Source organism: Dermacentor silvarum, chromosome 8 (assembly GCF_013339745.2).
Source record: "Dermacentor silvarum isolate Dsil-2018 chromosome 8, BIME_Dsil_1.4, whole genome shotgun sequence".
Classification (NCBI taxonomy): domain Eukaryota; kingdom Metazoa; phylum Arthropoda; class Arachnida; order Ixodida; family Ixodidae; genus Dermacentor; species Dermacentor silvarum.
This window is the reverse complement of record NC_051161.1, coordinates 113,375,818-113,395,458: the sequence shown is the minus strand read 5'-3', so window position 1 is coordinate 113,395,458 and position 19,641 is coordinate 113,375,818. Positions and strand designations below refer to the sequence as shown.

At 46.6% G+C, this 19,641-nt stretch overlaps 2 protein-coding genes across 4 annotated transcripts in view; one reads left to right on the top strand and one right to left on the bottom strand.

Moving 5' to 3' along the window:
- LOC119461625 (uncharacterized) overlaps positions 1-9,092 on the top strand; it is a 51,899-nt gene extending 42,807 nt beyond the window's left edge. Inside the window, exons 15-16 of one of the 3 annotated variants that reach the window (XM_049671776.1) lie at positions 5,589-5,708; positions 8,054-9,092. In XM_049671776.1, the coding sequence (XP_049527733.1) occupies positions 5,589-5,708; positions 8,054-8,152 (219 nt within the window). In that variant the 3' untranslated portion in view covers positions 8,153-9,092. The remainder of the gene's footprint in view (positions 1-5,588; positions 5,709-8,053) is intronic. The other 2 variants (XM_037722987.2, XM_049671777.1) reach the window with 2 other exon arrangements.
- Positions 9,093-9,210: 118 nt separating this feature from the next.
- The window catches only part of LOC119461627 (NADH-cytochrome b5 reductase 3), a 30,109-nt gene continuing 19,678 nt past the window's right edge, over positions 9,211-19,641 (bottom strand). Inside the window, exons 3-4 of the mRNA XM_037722988.2 lie at positions 12,758-13,023; positions 9,211-9,429 (exon numbers count right to left, since the gene is read on the bottom strand). Of these exons, the coding sequence (XP_037578916.1) occupies positions 9,216-9,429; positions 12,758-13,023 (480 nt within the window). The 3' untranslated portion in view covers positions 9,211-9,215. The remainder of the gene's footprint in view (positions 9,430-12,757; positions 13,024-19,641) is intronic.

The window sequence follows — 19,641 nt, the reverse complement described above, 5'->3', positions numbered from 1 at the left end:
TGTCGAAAATCCTCTTCTGTTTGCGCCAGTCCCGAACGCAAGTTTCGGATTCTCCGAATGCCCGTGATGCCACCCGATTTCCGTCCGTCTCCGCACATGTGATCACTTTCCTTTTAAATGCGGCATCATGATGAACTCGGTACTTCATGCTGATAGAGCAGATGCAGAGAACGTGAAGGCAGACGGTAGACTATTGCCTAAGCACGTGTACTGTAGCACATGGAGGAAGCTACTGGTAGCTAGGCTCGCTAGTAGCTAGGCTCAACGCATGTGCGAGGCGGCCATTTTGAAATGCCGACGGCTATATGGTAATGCAGATTTAGGGTCGTACTCGATTCTAACGCATACATTGAGAAAAAAAAGTGCACGTTAGATTCGAGTAACTACAGTGTTTGTGGCTTGAGGGGAGCGTTTGCCATCTAGATTGACTGCCGAACTTCCAGGCAGCCGCACTGTAACCGGTATTTCGTGTCCTGCAACTGCACTATAAGCGATACGCGTATACAGTATAGACCACTTATAACGTAACCGCTTATAGTGCAGGACCGGATATAGTGCGGTCTTTTCAGACTCCCGTTAATTTTCCCATAGCACTCCATGTGTACACGTATCGCTTATAGTGCAGTTGCGGGAAACGAAATACCGGTTACAGTGCGGCTGCCTGGGAGTACGGAAGTCAGCGGGGACGGCAAACGCTCCCCTCAAACGGGCACCCCAAGGAGTGCTCGAGGAAGAAAGAGACGGAAGTGGAGGAGAAGGGCACGTGGGTGCAAACGAACAGCCAGTGAGACTGAAACCAGAATCTTGAGTGAGTCGTGAAATATCACGGCGTGCATAGCGAGCGAGAGCCACGAAACTGCCAACGCCGGCCAACGCTTGCTTCACGATAACGGCAGTAAACGAAACTTCAGGGAGCGGGCAGTGCCAGCACGGCACGGCAAAGGGCGCACGCGGAAACCGTGGAATGTGAGGGAGGAGGGCGGCAGGGAAGCGGATTTCGCCTCGGCAACTCCGCCGCTTCAGTGGCTCCCCTCACCCTTCCTCGTAGCTCCCTCACTTTCGACTGTCACCGTGCGCACCCGCCGGTGCTCCAGCCGGCCTGGCGCCATCTTTTCTGCCGTTATCGGGAAGCGAGCGTTTGCCGGCGTGGGGCAGTTTTGTTGGCCGGCCTGGGACAGCACCGCTGCTCCCCTCTGCGCCGTAGCTGCAGCGTGTAAGGTCAACACGTGACTAGAAAGTAGAGGAAGCATAAAGGAGAAAGAAGGGTTCACTGCCATTTTCTACGCGCGGCTACGGTAGCGTGGCTGAGACGTCGGCATGTACACGCATGTTCCGGCGCAACGCAGAATCGGCGACCTTGCCATTTGAGAGAGCGTAAAATTTCCGGTGCATTTTTTTTTTTTTTCTTTTTCTGTTGTGTTTGCGTGCAACATTGAGGGGTCTCTCCTAAGCTTTTACTCTATGGCAGTGCCGGAGCAATGCCGGTCGGAGGCGCCGCCCCGTGATTTGGTTCGAATTAACGAGATTCGACTGTAAATTGAATGCACGCATTCTAGTCGCCTTCCTCGACTTTCACATACGCGTGGCGGCTCGGTGCACATGTTTTGCATATGTCCGGGCCTTGAAGATTGTTGCTTTGGTTATAGTGCGGTACCGCTTATAGTGCGGATATTCATGACTCCGGTGACTTACGTTATAAGCAGTCTACACTGTATTTGGGTGTGGTCAATAATTTAAGCTCAGTTAAAAAGTAGTAGATTATGGAATACTTTATCAAATGCTTTACTAAAATCCAAGAAGACACTCAGTGCAGGACGAGCGATCCAGGATGCGATGCAGCTGATGAGTGAAAGATACTAATTGAGTTTCACAGGAATGATTTTCGAAAACCATGCTGTGCGGTAGTAAAATGAGTTACTCTAGAAACCTGGCCAGATTCGTGAAAACTACATGCTCTAACAATTTACAATTACTACTTGTGAGGGATATGGGTCGATAATTAAGAAAGTGAGTTTCCGGGGCCAGATTTAAAGATTGGAACCACCTTCCAAATTTTCCATTCCTTTAGAAGCCCATACAAGTTCAGGGATTATTGCAAAATTTTTAGTCAGTATTGTGGAACTAAAGAGGCTAATGCTTTTAATGAATTTACTGTTAATGCAGTCACAGCCAGGTGATGAATGATATGGTAAACTATGTATTGTTAATTCCAGAGACCTCAACAACCACAGGATGCTTTCGTAAGTATTCGTACTGGTATGCGATAGGAAGATCAATATTGCCAGTTTTCGAAAATTGACTTGTAAATGAATCATTAAAAATGGTCGCGCATATGTTCTCGGAAACAGCATTTCCAAAAGAATCTTCTAATGAAATAGTTGTTGCATTGTTAGTTGTTGGGTTTATTCTGTGCCAAAACTTTTTAAGATTTGTTTTTATTATTTCATGTAGTTTATTAGACAAGTAGTTGTCTTCAGCAGTTTTTAGAACTGCTATATAGATATCTGAAGCGGTTTTACAAGCTGCCCAGTTTTACAAGCTGCCCAGTGTGCATCAGAAGGGGATGATTTTGCCAAGTGATAGAAGCGCTTTTTCCGTTTGGATAAGCGCTTTAGATGACCAGAGTACCATGGCACTAGCGCATTTGAAGTGATCGTGCGGTTAGGGATGTGTTTCTACATCCCTAATCTAAATTTTTAACAAAATCTTCATAGAAATGAAGCAGCTCATTATTTATTGCTAAGAAGTTAGCTTTCCGATAGTCACGTATGGTTTTTCGGTGTTCGGACTTTTTAGAGAAAGGAGCGGTAATTATAAAATTGAGCGAGGTGGTCACTAATTCCTGTTAAGTATATGGTATGAGATGCAAGGTCAGCATGTGTGTTAAGTACCAAGTTGAGGGTGTTAGCTACATTATTTGAAATCCTGGTGGCCTGGGTAACTAACTGTGTGAGAAAAAAGATAATAAATTAAGAAAGCCAGCCTGTTGCAACATTGGTAAAAGACATAATGGCAGGGTGTTCCACATTATGTTTAGGAAGTTGAAATCCCCATATCAAAAACAAAAGGTGAGAAGGAAAACGAGAAGATACAATGTTGATAGTGTCCTGCAGTTCATTCATAAATGTGGGTGGTGAAGAAGGTGGCCAATAACAAGTGCCAAGAATCAGTTAATAGTTACTTACGGTTAATATAACCGATGTTATGGTGATGATGGAATGTCATTTGAAACCGCAAGCAAGCTGAGGCTATGTCTCGGTTGGTCCGGTAAGCCCAGAAAGTGCCCGCGTCCTTTTCGTCGTCGTGAACAGCATTGTCACAGCAGTCCTTGTGGGGTGATGATCGGTGGTGCTCAAGGTGTGGTTGGTGATGCTTCTTTGTTGGGAACATATTGTATTCATTGGCTCAGTCTTTGGCTTAGTAAGCTTGCGCATAGACTTGATGTTGCATCTGTGCTTTCGACTACAGTTTTCTTCGACTTATGTTCTAAGTGGTCTACACTGTACATAGTGCTATGGGAAAATTAACGGGAGTCTGAAAAGACCGCGTGTTATATCCGGTCCTGCACTTTAAACGGTTTCGTTGTAAGTGGTCTATACTGTATCATCTTTACTAAGAGCTTTGGGGTCAATATGTAGTATTATAAGCGATACTGTTAAAGTTACAAGTAATGCCAGAGGAGCACCAGCAGGTATCAACAGATCTGGACACAATTTTGATAAAGGGCTTGTTTGCTTCACCCTGTAAAAGATACCTGTACTACAGTGAACCGGATGAACTCGCCAACTGCACACATATGAATATCGATACAGTAATTCTAATTCATGGATAATTCGAACTGCTCTGGTAGTCGCGGCAAGTCCTATGTGTGTGAATAGAGAAAAACTTCCGCGAATTCGAACTCCAAAAACCACACAACAGTTATTTCGAATAAATTCTCTATCTCATGCGCCGCTTTTTGGACAAACCCAAGCCAAAGGCGAAGGTTCGATGCGTCACTAGCTACCGTAATGTCACGTGTCTTTTTTTTTTTTTTCGTCTGGCTTAAAAGGAGCCGGAAGGAGCCGCTTTATCACCTTATCTCCAACATTGAGCGGGTGGGAGTACGGCACACTCAAGGCACCATCCTTCTCGGCTCACCCTCGTACGTTTTCCCTCGCACCCACAGCAAATGGCACTCGAGGCGCGATCTTATCGCACATGGATTTTGTGAACATGAGCCTACACTTCTGCCAGCGCATGTCATAATGCACTGATAGAGGAGACTTTTTCAATGCAAGCTCAGTGGCGGTGTTCCACATAATTGATCATAATTGAGCTGTACCACATAATTGATCAGGTGCTACTATATCTAAAGGGCTCTCCTTTGTTTGAACTTTTATTCAAATAAAATTCTGGTCCCTATGGAGTTCAAATTAACAAGATTCTTCAGTATATCGAGCACCATAACTGTGTTACCAGATATCATGAAGTAAATCTAAAATTTCGTTGGTTATGTTTTATTTCAGTAAGTATCCTATTTCTGTAACTGGGCAAGAATGCACATAAAACTGTGTACGGCCAGCACATGCCTCTCTTGTTTAGCGCATGCACTTTTTGTTGATTGTGGCTCTCCGGTCCTGCTAACTGTAGCATTGCTTGTAGTAGTTTAAAAACAAAATCTACCGTTACATCTTAGGCGACAGCAACATGCTGGGTTCATTCTCTTTACTGTTTGTTGACAAAGGTAAAAAATCTCTGAAAGAGGCCCTGAAGCACTTGTCATCATAGAATGGCCTCACTAATAAATGACATTACCTCGCGAATCTCCTGCCCTAAAAATTTTCATCCTTGAAGTATGACTTCTTCAAGGATGAAGCATCGGATGAAGGATGAAGCAAAGCATCGGTGCGACTAGTTGTCGCACCGATGAACAACTATCTCATCTCCATTAGCGCTGGAAGCCACACAGGCGAGAAGCCTAGGGCGCGAAGCCCCACAGAAAACTTAAGCATCTCAGCAGCGAGAGCTGTCATCCCGACACCCCTCGGCGGCCATGGTAGACCATGCTACTCTGCATGCTGCCGCTATCTCGGAGGCCACGTTAAGCAGACGCAGCTGCGCGCAACCGTCGCGTGTAGACCATCAGTGCAAAGTTGAAATGGTTTTTCAGTCTTTTTTTAGATCACAGACATCTGTATTTTTTTCGTTTAACTCAAAATTACCAATACTGCTACTGCGGAGATTCGGAGAATATTCTGAAGATCACAAAACTAGCAAATAGCTGTTGGTGGGCATCGCTACTTGCGATGAAGCTGCAGGACGACATTGCGGAGGCGAGAGCAGGCAATTTTTCGCTGTTCTTGATACAAGATTGTAAATTTTCTGCGGTGTGCAGTGCAATAATATTTGACTCGCGTGTTCACAAGAGCCTCTTCTACAGATAGGCAATGTTTTCTTATTATGTTCAAAAAGTGTTTCAGGGCTGTTCAAATGCTAGCCCATTTAAGTGTCATAAAAAAAATGTCTTCAATAAAAACATGTCGGCAATAGTGGTGTAGTACTAGCAAAAGGGCAGCTCTGAATGCGGGTGTCTTTTGTGCTTGCAGTGGCCAGCTCATGGCGAAATTGAAGAAAGTCTTATCGTCAATACAAGGCAGCCAACGTTGGTTGATGGGAATTTCAGTGCTGCTTCACCATCTTTGTCAGTATGCCTGGAAGAGGAGGCGGTAAGTTGCATCGCTTTGTCAGTTCCTGAAAGTTCGCTGACGTACCAGATGGAAACTTTGCACCGGCACTTGTTCATACCGAGCATTTTATTTTAAACTAAACAGAATTTTAGAAAATCGCCTGCGGCAGGGAACAGTATTGTGGTCCTTGAGCTGGATGACTCGGAGACAGACATTGCTTACTTTTTAATTAGTTACTTCATGGCACATATTGGTTACGAATTGTAGCCGGTGAGCTTGCAAGGCTTGCTGACTTGGAATGAATTCCGAGGATGGCACGGCCTTTGAGATGTGCACCATGATATGTGCCATCAAACTTTTAATAAACATGGACTGTTTTTCCACTTTTTATAACAAAATTCCGTGTTATGCATTCAAACACAAAAAAATAGACACCCATGTATTTTGTCGCACACTTCAGGAAATCAAACTACACATACAGTTAAACCTCGATATAACGAAGTCTGTAATATCGACAGTTTTGTTCACTATATCAAAATTTCATTAGACATATTGAAATTTGATCTTTACACACGGAAGGGGCCGCAAAATTTTCCCAACTATTCAGAGCAATCGCAAAACAAATCTGCAGGAGAAATAAAACAATGTTTTTTTTTAATTTGAGAGTGCGACGAAAGAAGTTTCATGCCATGCGCGCGATATCTTCACAAAGGTGGTACGAAGGGAATCCAGCCATGCTTTCGCGTCCACTCTGCCTCCGCAGCTGACAGGGTTGGCTGCACAAGGATGGCGCCTATCGTGAAAAGCGCTGGCATTTGGCAAGCGAATGCTTCGTCTGACTCTCATTTCAACGTGTTTCTGAAACTCGAGATTACACAACCTCCATTACTAAACGTGTGGGAAGACAGTGCACATGATGCCACGCCCACTTTTTGCAAACGCAGCAGATTCTCTAAAATGTTGAACGCGTAGACTGCGTATGCGCTGAGACACGCTGACAGCCATGCGCAGCCACGGCTGCACTAGAAAAGGAGACGCGTTCCAACCTCCCATGCGCGCGCTTGATTGTGTTCCCACGAGCCGGCTCCCCCCTCTTCGTCCCCCTGCTCGTACATCGCACCCTCGCATACCTTCACTCACACCCAAAGCATACAGGGTGCGATAGGACCTTATCGCGCTTTGACTTTATATAAGCACATGGCACTGCTTTCCTTTGGCGCTCGCACGAGGTCACGCGGCGTGCGATATGAGACATGCGTTCGCAAGCAGTCGCTTGTAATTCAACAATTAGATCATCTGCGTCCGCGAAAGTTTCAATTTATTGTTTCAGTACTCCTTTGTGGAGGCAGTTAAGCTTCTTTATACAGTAAAACTTGGTTAATTCGGATTTCACAGGACCGAAAAAAATGTCCGAATTAACCGATTGTCGATTTTTCGAGGGTGTCAAGAAAACAGTAAAGAAATGCTTACTACGCCAACGCACTTATATTTAACTTAAATATAAGTTAAAACTGAATGAATGAGCTAATGTCGTTTGTGTTGCTCAAAAGCAGTGCGGAAGCTGCAATTTTCATCTTGTGATTGATTGGCTCTTGCAGCGCTGATGGCCTCGCTACCTCCTTTGCAGTGCGGCCACGGCGCGCACATCCCGATTATTTTTTCGACAGCTGGTCGCCAACAGATCGTCTGTCCATCACAATACGTAGCTGGTGCTCTTTGTCCTCGACAGCTTTGCACCAAGTCGCAACAAAACTACCATTTGCCGCAACAACTGCAGATGATACCGCAGCCGCTGTCGACGTGGTCATAGATGGCGACTACGCAGTTTTGAAGTTGACGATTCCCGTTGGATGACTGTGGTGATGCGGAATCTGCCTCTTCGTTCCAGTTGGATGCTAGCACCCTTCTTGCTCTCTTGCGTTGTACTTATGCAGCGCTCGCCAAGCTGAGAGAGTTGTCCGAATTAATCGATGTGCGTCCAAATACGTAAGAATTAATGAGAGTTTGATTGCATTAAATAATGCATACGCCTGCCGGGGCCAGAGGACAACTCTGAATTATCTAATTTTCTGAGATAATGGGGATCAAATTAATGAGGTTTTACTATTAATTGGTACTTTACTTTCACCATAAATCGCATATAAAAACACTTCATTATAGTATCTAGGTTCGAAATATCTGGCATTCTATTGGCAAGAAAGTATAAACTATATATATCGAATTTAATTATATATTGAAGTTCGTTATATTGTGGTTGAACTATAATTGGGCTTTAGCGCATCAGTGTCTGTTCATGCCGTCGCATTGTATCTTGGGATATTGTCGGGGGTTTCGTGCAGTGCTCCTTTTTCCAGTGTTGATTTCTGCCCCCTTCTGTCTTGCAGGAGCCGACCTCGGATTCCCTCGCTTCCTTTATGCGACATGAGCAGAGCTTCATGCGAGCTACCGAAGACGATGCGGACACTCAGAAGAGCTCCTCGTGAGCACACGGCAAATAGCAAACAGTGGAATGTAAACTGCTGTGATATTTCACTTTGTTTTCAATATTTTAAATATTTTAATTTGTGACAAGCATGCTGGTAGTACATTACAGGGGAGGTGGATCTTTGAAAAAATTTCTTTAAGATATGATGCTGAAAACTTTCAGCATCATACCGCAAAGAATCCTATATTTGAAATGAGCACATATTACATATATGTACGTACAAGTTTTCAGCACCATATCTCAAAGAATAAAAATTTTTCAAATACCCACCTCCCCCCTTAAACAGTGCAAGGGTTAGTGTGAAGCATATGTATGACAAAATAATGATGGACGAGGACAAGTGCTGTAGCCCTAGTACAATGAAAATTGCGAACTGACCAGCCCATTGCATTTTTATGGTGCACTACAGTTAATGTAAATCCATCACAGTTAGGCACAGGCAAATCCTGCCTGCGTTATGACCTTGCAGTATGTTACTGCACCAAAGATGTAATTTATTTGCAACAAGCATGACAAAGTAACAATCGACAAGGACAAGTGAATGTAAATCTGTCAGTTGGGCAAGTATGTTACTGCACCAAAGATGTTAATTTGTGACAAGCATAACAAAGTAACAATCGACAAGGACAAGTGAATGTAAATCTGTCACAGTTGGGCACAGGCAAAGCCTGCCTGTCTTCTGACCTTGCAGTATGTTACTGCACCAAAGATGTTAATTTGTTGGCATGACAAAGTAACAATCGACTACGACAAGCACTGTAGCCCAAGTACTAATGTAAATGTGTAAATGTAGTTCATCTAAATCTCTCAAAATTGGGCACCCCACTAATGTGCCACTTTTTTATTCAATAAAGCATATAGAAACCATTGTTTACAGGGTGTGGTGTTTCATGGTCACTGGCTCGGTAAAAGAGGACAAGCGCTGTAGCCCAAGTACTAATGTAAATGTAGTTAAATGTAAATCTCTCACAATTGGGCACCCCACTAATGTGCTACTTGTTTATTCAATAAAGCATATAGAAACCATTGTTTACAGGGTGTGGTTTTTCATGGTCACTGGCTCAGTAAAAGAGGACTTGTTCATTTTTGTAGCCAATATCCGCAAGCGCTGGCCTGCATACTTTGTCCATCAGTGCTGGTGGACCACAGCACAGAATCAGCGAGTTGGAGTCCGGCGCAGGAAGGTGTGCGGCCATGATGTAGCGGTTCAGTGGTCCTTGAATAACACCTGGCATCAGCTCTAGGGAGGGCAGCTCTGACAACACATGGCAGATCCTGAAACAGGACAGAAAGATAATTTATGAGTTCGCTCAGAATTCTCACTTGCAAATGACATTCACAATACATAGCTCTATGGGGCTGGCGATGTCACGATCATCACCGTGACTTGTGTCTACTGCAGGATCAGTGAGGTATATCTAGACTGGGCCCTGGGTGTCCCGGCCCCTCCATATATTGAGGGGCTTGGCCCCCCTATTATACTGCTGGTTTCTGATATTCAACACTTCAGTGAGATAATATAAATTGATACGGAACAGCCGCCACAGTGTGGCTGCACTGAAGAGAAGGAAAGCGATGTGTCCCGTTATAGATGGCTTCCCTGTACATGAATTGTAAATAGCCTTGGGCATCAGCTACATGGTAACATTATTTGGTGGAGGCGGACGTTCCCCATACCAGTCGTGGAGCTTCGCAGCGGTCATAACGGCGACAATGCAACTTCAGTTCCTGCTACCGGCACTTTGTCTACACAAGCCTCTGCCTGCAGCCCCCGTCGCTTTACCTGTACGCTTTCCCTGCAGTACCTTGCAGCCTCCTTAGCAAGAAGTACGGGCGAATGCCCTTACAAGTGATCACCTGCGCCACAGTGTCTGCTCGGTGTCTACTTGGCGTTTGCTCGCTACCTCCATAGCGTACCATCCTAGAGCGGGGTAGTAAATGATGCAGTGAGCAATTAGGCTTTTATAGCATTCTGCATTGTCAGCGCATCACCAATGCTATGGCGCCATCTGCTAACTAGAAATAAAACCAGTTTTTCGGCTTGGTGCCGTGTCTGTAGCGAAAACAAACATGCTAATCTCAATACTTACGACAAAAATACCTGATGTTTTGACCTCAGCTTGAGATGAGGCTTAGCGATGACAAATTTTGCCCCTTGTTTCTTGCTGACAGCGCAGAGAGCCAGTAAAAAGTGCGAATTCGAATAGAAGTGGATGATCGGCGCTGTATGGGCACTGCCATGTTGCCACGGTTAGGGTGGCTATTAGTTACCGGCGGTAACTGCCACAGTAATTCTCTGTGTACGATGTGCATGCGTAAAGCTCAACATGTCACATATCGCTGTACCGTATCTTGTAGCGAGCAAAAATAACTCTTTAGTGTAGCCAATAATCAGCCAGTTACGCCCAGAACTATATACCACTGCGCAAGGCAACTTCAGGCCTGTGTATGCCTCGTACCTTCAGCAGTGCTGCAACCACCTTGCGAGATGGAGTATAAGAACAGCTATACTGCAAAAATTGTAAAAGTATGCGCCATGTAATTCAGTGTAACATTGGTTCTCGTACCTTTATCGCAAAATGCGACCTTTGTCACAAGGAAAGCGTACGCGGATATGAACAAACGCATTGCCACCTGTAGGTAGTGGGTCAAGGGCAAGAGTGGGTCAAGCCCAAGAGAAAAAAAAGAAGACCGTCTCTTCCCTGCTCGAGAGCCAGCCTCGACGGACGCATTTTCCAGGAGCCAACTTCTCTACGGTTTATTAAACCCTCAATACTACTTCTGAAGGCTCGTGACAAACTGGTGGAGGTGCTGGGTACACGTCCTCGCAGATGTTGCAGTCCCCTCCAAGGATCCGCGCTACGAATCCAGTGCCTGTCGACACTCCCGTGCATTGGGCCAGCCTCAGGATCGGGGGACTGTCCCCAGAAATTGTCGACGCTACGGTATGACCTGCGCTTTCGTTCAAACTGCCCCAACCGGTACGGGAAGCACAATGTCGAACCGGTACGCACTTGAGAGCCCACGGGTCCAGACGACGTTTCATGGCACAGTGTTTGAAGACGTCGAAGACTGGTTGGTCGACTTCGAGCGGTGGCCTCCGTGAGTGAATGGAACGACGCGGAAAAATTCAGACACATCTACTTCTACCTGGAGGATGGCGCGCGTACGTGGTTACAGAACCGCGAGGAGCAACTGACGTCGTGGCGCGAGTTTTGTCGTCAGTTTTTGGAGACTTACACCAGTGCTACAGTCACCACATAAAAACGTTTTTTTATGTAGCGGCCGTGAACAGACTGTGCCGACCATGTGCCGGTCGCCCCTCATTCAATTGTAGAGTCCGTAAACTGCGTTAAGTACTATTGCTGAGAGCCATTTGCTGTTTTTCTTTCTCTTTAGAGCCTGCGCGGTGCCTTAGCGCCGGAACTGGCGGCAAGCATTCGGTGAGAGCAGGCTGAGCATTATCGCGGTCACTGCTTCCGTCAGGTCTCAAGCGACCGTGATAATGCTCAGCCTGTTCTTACCGCATGCTTCCCACCAGTGTTCTCTTGTCATGGTTTTGCCATGGACGGGCATCGAGATTAAGTGTGCTTGCTTTAAACACATGTGCGAGAGTAAAAGATCTTAGTGTCACCGAAAAACTATAGCACGGCCGTTCGATCGTGCGACCACACAGCAGCAAAGTCGGGGGTGCGTTAATTACGCGAGGGGAAAAAAATTAAGATCTTTCACGACCAAATTGGGGGTGCGTTCATTACGCGAGTAAATATGACACACACACACAACACGCGTCAACAGTAGTTCATGTCATGACATGCCTGCCAAATGTCTGTCCTGAAACAGCCACCTACGTCTTGGTGCTCTCATGGTCGTTTCGTTAACTTGGTGGGCTCGCCGCACACTTCTTCGCATAACATCGATGCGTGGTATCTCCCGCCTTCTTTTTTTCTAGCTTATCTGCAACGGAGTTCGGCGCGAGGTTTACCAATCTTCGATCGACCCATGTGATAGGCTGGCTTAATTGAGAAAGGAATATTCTACAATGACATCCTTGGCATTTATGAGGGTATTGCGCAGTTTGCAGAGTTATATATATATATATACCTTGCATAGACACCATGCGTATGTTACAGAAAACATCTGAGTAAGACATTCGAAAGCATCCATGACGGCACTGTGGAGTCAAGGCGTATAGATGAAGCATATGCAAATATTTTTGGAAACAAGTAAAACCTGCATACAACGAAGCGGGAGTCGTAATTACTTTTTGCCCATGTGACACCGGTGTTACTCTGGTGCCACCCGCCGTGGTTGCTTAGTGGCTATGGTGCGATGGGGGCGAAATGCTAAAACGCCCATGTACTTACTTAGATTTAGGTACACACGTTAAAGCAACACCTCATAATCATCAGATGGTGGTGTCGGCACGTAAAACCCCATACTTCATTTTTTTTTTTTTTACTCTGCTTCCGTTTTATTACTAGCGCTGCATGATAACGGATACTGGACCTGAACAGTAAGCGGCTTTATCAATTGTGCACTCCTCTAGGTTTGGGCAGTGTAGACCGCGATGACGTCATGGTCCAGTAGGATATGCATATACCTGAAGGTTGAGGAGTGTCCCCTGGCGTACTCGTTGAGCTCCCGCAGTGCGATGATCTCCTTGTCGCTGCGGTTGACGTCTATCATGCGCACGAGCGTGCAGTCCGCGCTGTCCGCGAACATATTTCTCAGCAGCTGCAGCATCGGTGTCACTCCGCTGCCGGCCGCGATTAGGCCCAGCCGTTTGACAGGCGGTAGCCGATCGCCGTGCGCGGTGACGAAGCTGCCGTGGCCCTCGTACACAAATTTCCCTCGTGGACCTCGTATCTGCGATGCCCCATTGGTCACATTCTCAGTTATCTATAGGCTCTGGGAGACTTGATTTAGATCATATTTTAGTAAATCATTTTTTTTTTTAATTTCTTTTCGAGGATGCGGAATTCGCAGCTTGTATGCATAGATCGATGAAGGAAGCAGCTGTCTGAAAGGTGTAATAAATATTCATTTTATTTAGTAAAACGCAAATGAAAAATAAAATATGTAGTAAATTCCATGCTACTAGATGACACTACTAGATGGCGCGGCACGCGGAAGTACGCAGCGTGCAAAACATCGTCGGTGCGCGCGCACGGCATCGGGGCCCCGGACGAGATTGCTTCTCCGTTGGAAATGTCTATCTATGGCTGGGAAGAGAAAAGTAGGAAGTTAGCTATCAAGAAGGGGGTCAAGTAAGGAAAATAACACAATCTCTCCAATGCCACCCGCCGTGGTTGCTCAGTGGCTATGGTGTTGGGCTGCTGAGCACGAGGTCGCGGGATCGAATCCCGGCCACTAAAGTCCTTTACCGGCCACGGCGGCCGCATTTCGATGGGGGCGAAATGCTGAAACACCCGTGTGTTTTCGCGAAATTTAGGTGCACATTAAAGAACCCCAGGTGGTCCAAATTATTCCGGAGTCCCCCACTACGGCGTGCCTCATAATCAGATCGTGGTTTTGGCACGTAAAACCTCATAATTTATTTACTCCACTGCACGCTTAGTAGTATTAAGCGACTGGGAAGGCTTATATAGGAGTGATGATCAACGGCGAATATCTCAGCAACCTTCGGTTTGCAGATGATGTTGTCCTATTCAGCAACAATTGCGACGAATTACAACAAGTGATTGAGGACCTTAACTGAGAAAGTGTAAGTGGGGTTAAATATTAATATGCAGAAGACAAAGATAATGTTCAATAGCCTGGCAAGGGAACAAGAATTCAGGATCGCCAGTCAGCCTCTAGAGTCTGTAAAGGAATACGTTTATCTAGGTCAATTACTTATACGGGACCCGGATCACGAGAAGTAAATTTACAGAAGAATAAAATTGGGTTGGAGTGCATACGGCAGGCATTACCAAATCCTGACTGGGAGCTCACCACTGTCGTTGAAAAGAAAAGTGTACAAGCATTGCATTTTACCGGTGCTATCATATGGAGCAGAGACTTGGAGGTTAACAAAGAAGCTCGAGAACAAGTTAAGGACCTCACAAAGAGCGATGGAACGAAAAATCTTGGGACTAACGTTAAGAGACAGGAAGAGAGCGGTGTGGATCAGAGAACAAACGGGGATAGCCGAAATTCTAGTTCACATTAAGTGGAAAAAATGGAGCTGGGGCGCTATAACATAAAATGATTCCAAACTGTTTTCATTCCAATTTGTGCAATCAGCCTCCACGATTGGTCAAAACATTTTCGGGCCATTCCCAACTTCGCCTGTCTGTCACGCGACGTCACGAAAACTGCGATAGCTCTCCATCTGATATAACATACTGATTATGCACGATTAAACCACACAAACGAAAAATTATCATTCCTGATTCAACGCCTTTTCACCATTAGCCCTCTGCTATTGGTCCAATGTTTTCTGGCTACGCCCACTTCCCCTGTCTGTCATGTGACCTCACAAAACCGCGGAAACTCACCACGTCAAAGTGACGTGTACGCGAAAAAAATGCATTAATATGCTGAACAAAACTGAAAATTTTTCTGAATAGCCACAGACTGCCACGTTCCGAAAGGAATAGAAGATGGCTGCCCGCCGATCGCTCAGGCCCTCGCTACTCGCACCTGCCGGTGAGCGTGTATTTATTTGCGCATGATAAACCTTTTTGCGTGGCATGCAGTAAAACGTTATCGAGCCCTTTCGGCATGCATACGACATCGCTCTGCCAACTCTTGCTTGCTGTGGCTCCGTTTTAGCGGCATTCTTATCCTTTCGTTGCACGCCGCCGCGATTTTCGACCAGCCACCGCAAGCTAAGTAATGGCCCAGGCGAAGCGGACCAATCGGAAACGCCGGCACCACCCTCTTCATGCGGTTACGAGGGGCGTTCATAAAGTTCGTATTATCAGTGCGACAGATTTAGAAAAGGCGTGCACAATATGCATCAAAATGAGTGTGCATCTGTCTAGTTTTAGCGTAATATAAAACCATGGAGGATAGAAACAAAACAGGAGAGGCCCTGACGTCACTTTTTTGAATCCGGAAGTGCAGCCATGTTGGTGTGCCACCTCTCTTTGCGCCTCCAATCAGAGGTTCTGCAGCTCACCGGAGCAGATGGAAGTGTGAAAGTGAGCAGGTGGAAGATGGAAGCCGCCGGAAGTGTGTGCTCCTGACGTGCGTCAAAACAGCCTACAAAACTTCTGTTGCAGGTTTAGTGAAGCAGACGCGCTCCTGTGTTTTTCCGTGGCACATTGAAGAAGACAACGAAGATCCGCGCCGTGATTGCTTGAGTGGTTGCTGGCCGACACTCACACTCACAGACCCAAAGCACAACTTTCAAGCTTACACACCACACTCCAAAGTCAGCTTTTCTCGCGAACAAAAGGTGCTGCGGGAAAGACACCGGCGGAAAAATCGTATCTAACTTTTCAGAGACCGCGAGCAGCAGCGAAAGCTTCAGGAGCGCGGTTGCCATGGCAACGTTGACATTTAGGGTACCCGTCTCAGTGCTGCTTTGCGAGAAACAGCACGTGACTTCCGCCACACAATCTCCAATACGTTCGTGCTGGCCAGGACCTCTCCTGGGGTTTCCTTCCTCCTTGTATAAAACTAATGTTCTATCATTTCTATATAATGCCGCGCAACACCGCTAGAGGGCCAAAACAAAAATGGCAGCACCTATCGCGAAAGTCGAAGCACGTGCAGTGATCCACTTTCTGTATTTGAAGGGACAAGATGCCAATACAATTCACGCCGAGCTGGTGGCGGTGTACGGTGGCAATGCTCCAGCTTATGATACTGTTGTGAAGTGGCGCAGACGATTTCAGTGCGGTCAAACAAGCCTGGACGACGCAGAACGACATGGCCGCCCTTCGCTCGTTGGGGAACCACAAATTGCTGCGCAAGTGGAGGCTGTCGTACTCGCTGACCGGTGGATAACTGCTGAAGAATTAATCGGAGAGGTTAAAGGGCAACTCAGGCGATTTTTCGATGTCAACGGATGTCGATGAAATTCGCTGGATCTGTTCCTCTGAATACCTCCGTCATGTCCTAAAAAAGCAGGCTTGAGAGTTGCACAGATTTTTTACAAATGAATTTAATTTATTGCCTCGAGTACCCTACGTTACCCCCTCCTCAGTTATAGGCCACATTGTGTATGACGTCAGGAATGGTCGACGCAGAGCATGCCGGGATCATGCAGACGACAGCGACGAGAACGTGCAGGAGTCGACGATCGTGAGCTAGCGCTTGGCGTGAGATGTTGCTGTCGCGAGAAGTTGCATTCTCTGTGGACGGGCAAGTGATGCGGGGCAGCAAGCGGTGTTGCGTTGTTGGCTGCACGAACTTCAGCCCTCGCCATCCGCAAACACAGTTTGAGCCGATGCCGATCGCGTTCAGCCGAGGTTGAGCCTATCACAGTGGCCAAGTTCGTGCGTCTGCTGCTGGCGGACTGATATGAAGCTAATTAAGCTATTAGGATGAGGAAAGCTGCTTCTGTAGTTCAGTTTTGACCATACGGATTTGAAATAAACCATTCCTCATTTCGTACAGTGCACACGCAAAAAGCTAAAAGCGACAACACGATGCGCAATCAACATCCGTATACGTTGCCGTTCTCGAATGCGGCCAGTCGCACTCGCCGGCGCTTCCCTAAATAAAATGTAATTACGCAAATCCATGGGTGTATTATTACCCATTGTTATGCTGACTCATTATTTAGCTTACGAGGTGCACTGTTTGCCTCGTATCCCAAATGGGCAGCAAGCGGAGGCCCCTTCGATACAGCATGCGTAAACAACCGTCTCGTTCAGCTGACAACGATGTCATACTTCATGACATCGGCGTTTCCGCGAGAAAACTATACATTCTCTAAATGAACGATCATACGCGCAATGTCCCAATCTATGTCTACTTCACGGAACACTATCGAGGGCAATGTTCTGGCTGATCAAATGGCCACATGAACTACATCGCGAGCCCTTAACCCTACCGCTTCTATCCCTGCCAGCGATCTCAAGCCCTATTTGAGAAAGAAACTTCGAAGCCACTGGCAGCGCTTGTGGGATGCCGAAACGAACAATAAGCTCCACTTAGTTAAGCCACAGATAGGTCCCTGGCATCCCGTTACGAAAATACGAAGAACAAATGTCCTATTCTCTCGTCTGAGAATAGGACATACATACGGCACCCACAATTTCCTCTTAACTGGAAATGACCCGCCAACCTGTGGTAGATGTGGAGAGAGGCTTACCGTGCTCCACGTCCTCTTGGAGTGCAGGGAAGCCGAAACAGAGAGAAAAAGGCACTTTCCCCTAGCGTACCGGTACTGTTTCCCACTCCATCCCGCTATGTTTCTGGGCGACAAACCTCTCTTTAGCACTAAAGCTGTCCTGGATTTTCTGAGCGATGTAGTATTGCATGTTATTTGCCCAATAGTTTCGTAGCGCATCCTCTCTCCAGAGGATGTCGCCGCGATAGTAGTTTTGCATAGCACGCGCCTCCAGGCCCTTGCGTTTCAAAGGGTCTGTCAAGGCAGTAGTGCTGTTTGAAAAGTTTATCAGTGATAAATTTTCGTTTATCTTCATCATCTTGCAATTTGTTCTTTCGTGTTCATAGTGCACCTCATTAGCCATTGCCATAATTTTATTACATATATATTTTACGCATTTTACAGCGATTGTTTTTTAGGCCCTTTTACAGGCATGACACATCTACCTTTCGCAATTCATTGCTCCATTGTCAACTCATGAACACACTGGCCTGGCGCTCTTTGGCCATACCTGGCCCTTGCGCCATTAAACACCATGCATCATCATCATTCACGGAACACTAATTGTGTGCATGAAGAGAATACGAAGAATGATAAGCAGGCTGCACAACGCTTCCCTACTATACGGTCTGCCGCTCGCTGTTTCCGAAGGTGCGTGGTCGCACGTATCAGCGCGACCCAGAGTGATGTAGCGGTGCTTACATGCACAAAATCTACGTGTTTTGATATGTTCTGACATTAATTGATGTCACCGATGAGCGGCTATCTCAAGCGAACGACGTACGAGTGGTCGCTGTACCTGCCGATGTAAACAAATGCACCGGTCGGTGCTTTGGACTGTCAGCGGCGTTCTTGTGGGATACAAATGCGGAAAGTCGTGCTCCACATCTTACAGTGAGCATGCGAAGCGGTTATCAGTGGTTAGGGCTACCCTTGGTCTTCATATCGCAGCGCGATATGTTGCGCATGGGTGCTGGCTCTAGTGGTGGAGGACGGCGATTCGTGGCTATTGAATTCTTCTGAATCATAACTGTCACTGTTTGACAGATCCGAATAGGTGGTGCAGCTTACATGCAATGTCACCCGAAGGTCCCCGATGGTCCGGCGCGGTCACGAATAAGCTGAGCGTCTGCTCTTCGTCTGTTTCGTTCACCCCGCGGGCGAGACTGGCATGCGTTGCGCGCCTTCCCCGCCGGGGACACATTCGTGACGTCACACGCAGAGGTTCGCTCGGCTACTTGCTCAGGTTTCGGTTTCGTTTTTGCGCTTTTTTGCTTATTTAAAATTATTTTCGAATTTGCGGAACAATTCTCCTATCAGGTGCGTCACAGGAGGGTCTCGGAAACCTAAATATTTTATTAGCTCGACATGGTCAAAAAATCGCCGGAGTTGGCCTTTAACGTGAGTGCAGGCTCTGTGCACAACCTACTTCACAACAACCTGCATATGACGAAAGTTGCCGCGCGTCAGGTTCTGCGTTTGCTGACACCAGTTCAAGAAGACTTGCGGAAGGAAGCAGCCGCAAAAATGTTGAAGCTTTGCGAGAGCGACCCTGATGACATTTTTGAACGCCTGATAACCATGAATGAGTGTTGGGCGCACAATTATGACCCTGAAACTGAACTTCAAAGCAAACAATGGAATCACGGAAAATCACCCGCGCCAGAAGAGGCCAAGGTTGTGCCGTCATCAGGCAAGATAATGCTGAGCGTCCTCTGGGACTGCCGTGGTGCTCTTTTCACAGATTATGTCAGTAAAAGCCAAACTATTACAGCAAAGTACTATTGCGAGCTTCTCACCAAATTGCGAGGTGCTACGAAGGAGAAGCGCTAGAGGAAAGCTCACGAAAGGCGTCCGTCTGCTCCATGACAATGTACCTGCTCACTCAGCGCATGTGACAGCGACGCATTCAGCCTCCTTATGCTACGAAATTTTGCCTCACCCGCCATATTCACCTGACCTCGTACTAAGTGACTTCTTCCTCTTCCCTCGCATGAAGAGCACACTGCGCGGGAAACATTTTCAGGACGACGTAGAAGTCATCGCTCGAGTCGAGATCTTCCTGAACTCTCAAAATCAAGAGTTCTACAGAACTGGACTGCGGCAGCTTATGCATCGCTGGCAGAAGGGCGTGACTTTGGTAGTAGATTATGTAGAGAAGGAATAAACTTCCAATAAAATTTCGTTTCTTTGTC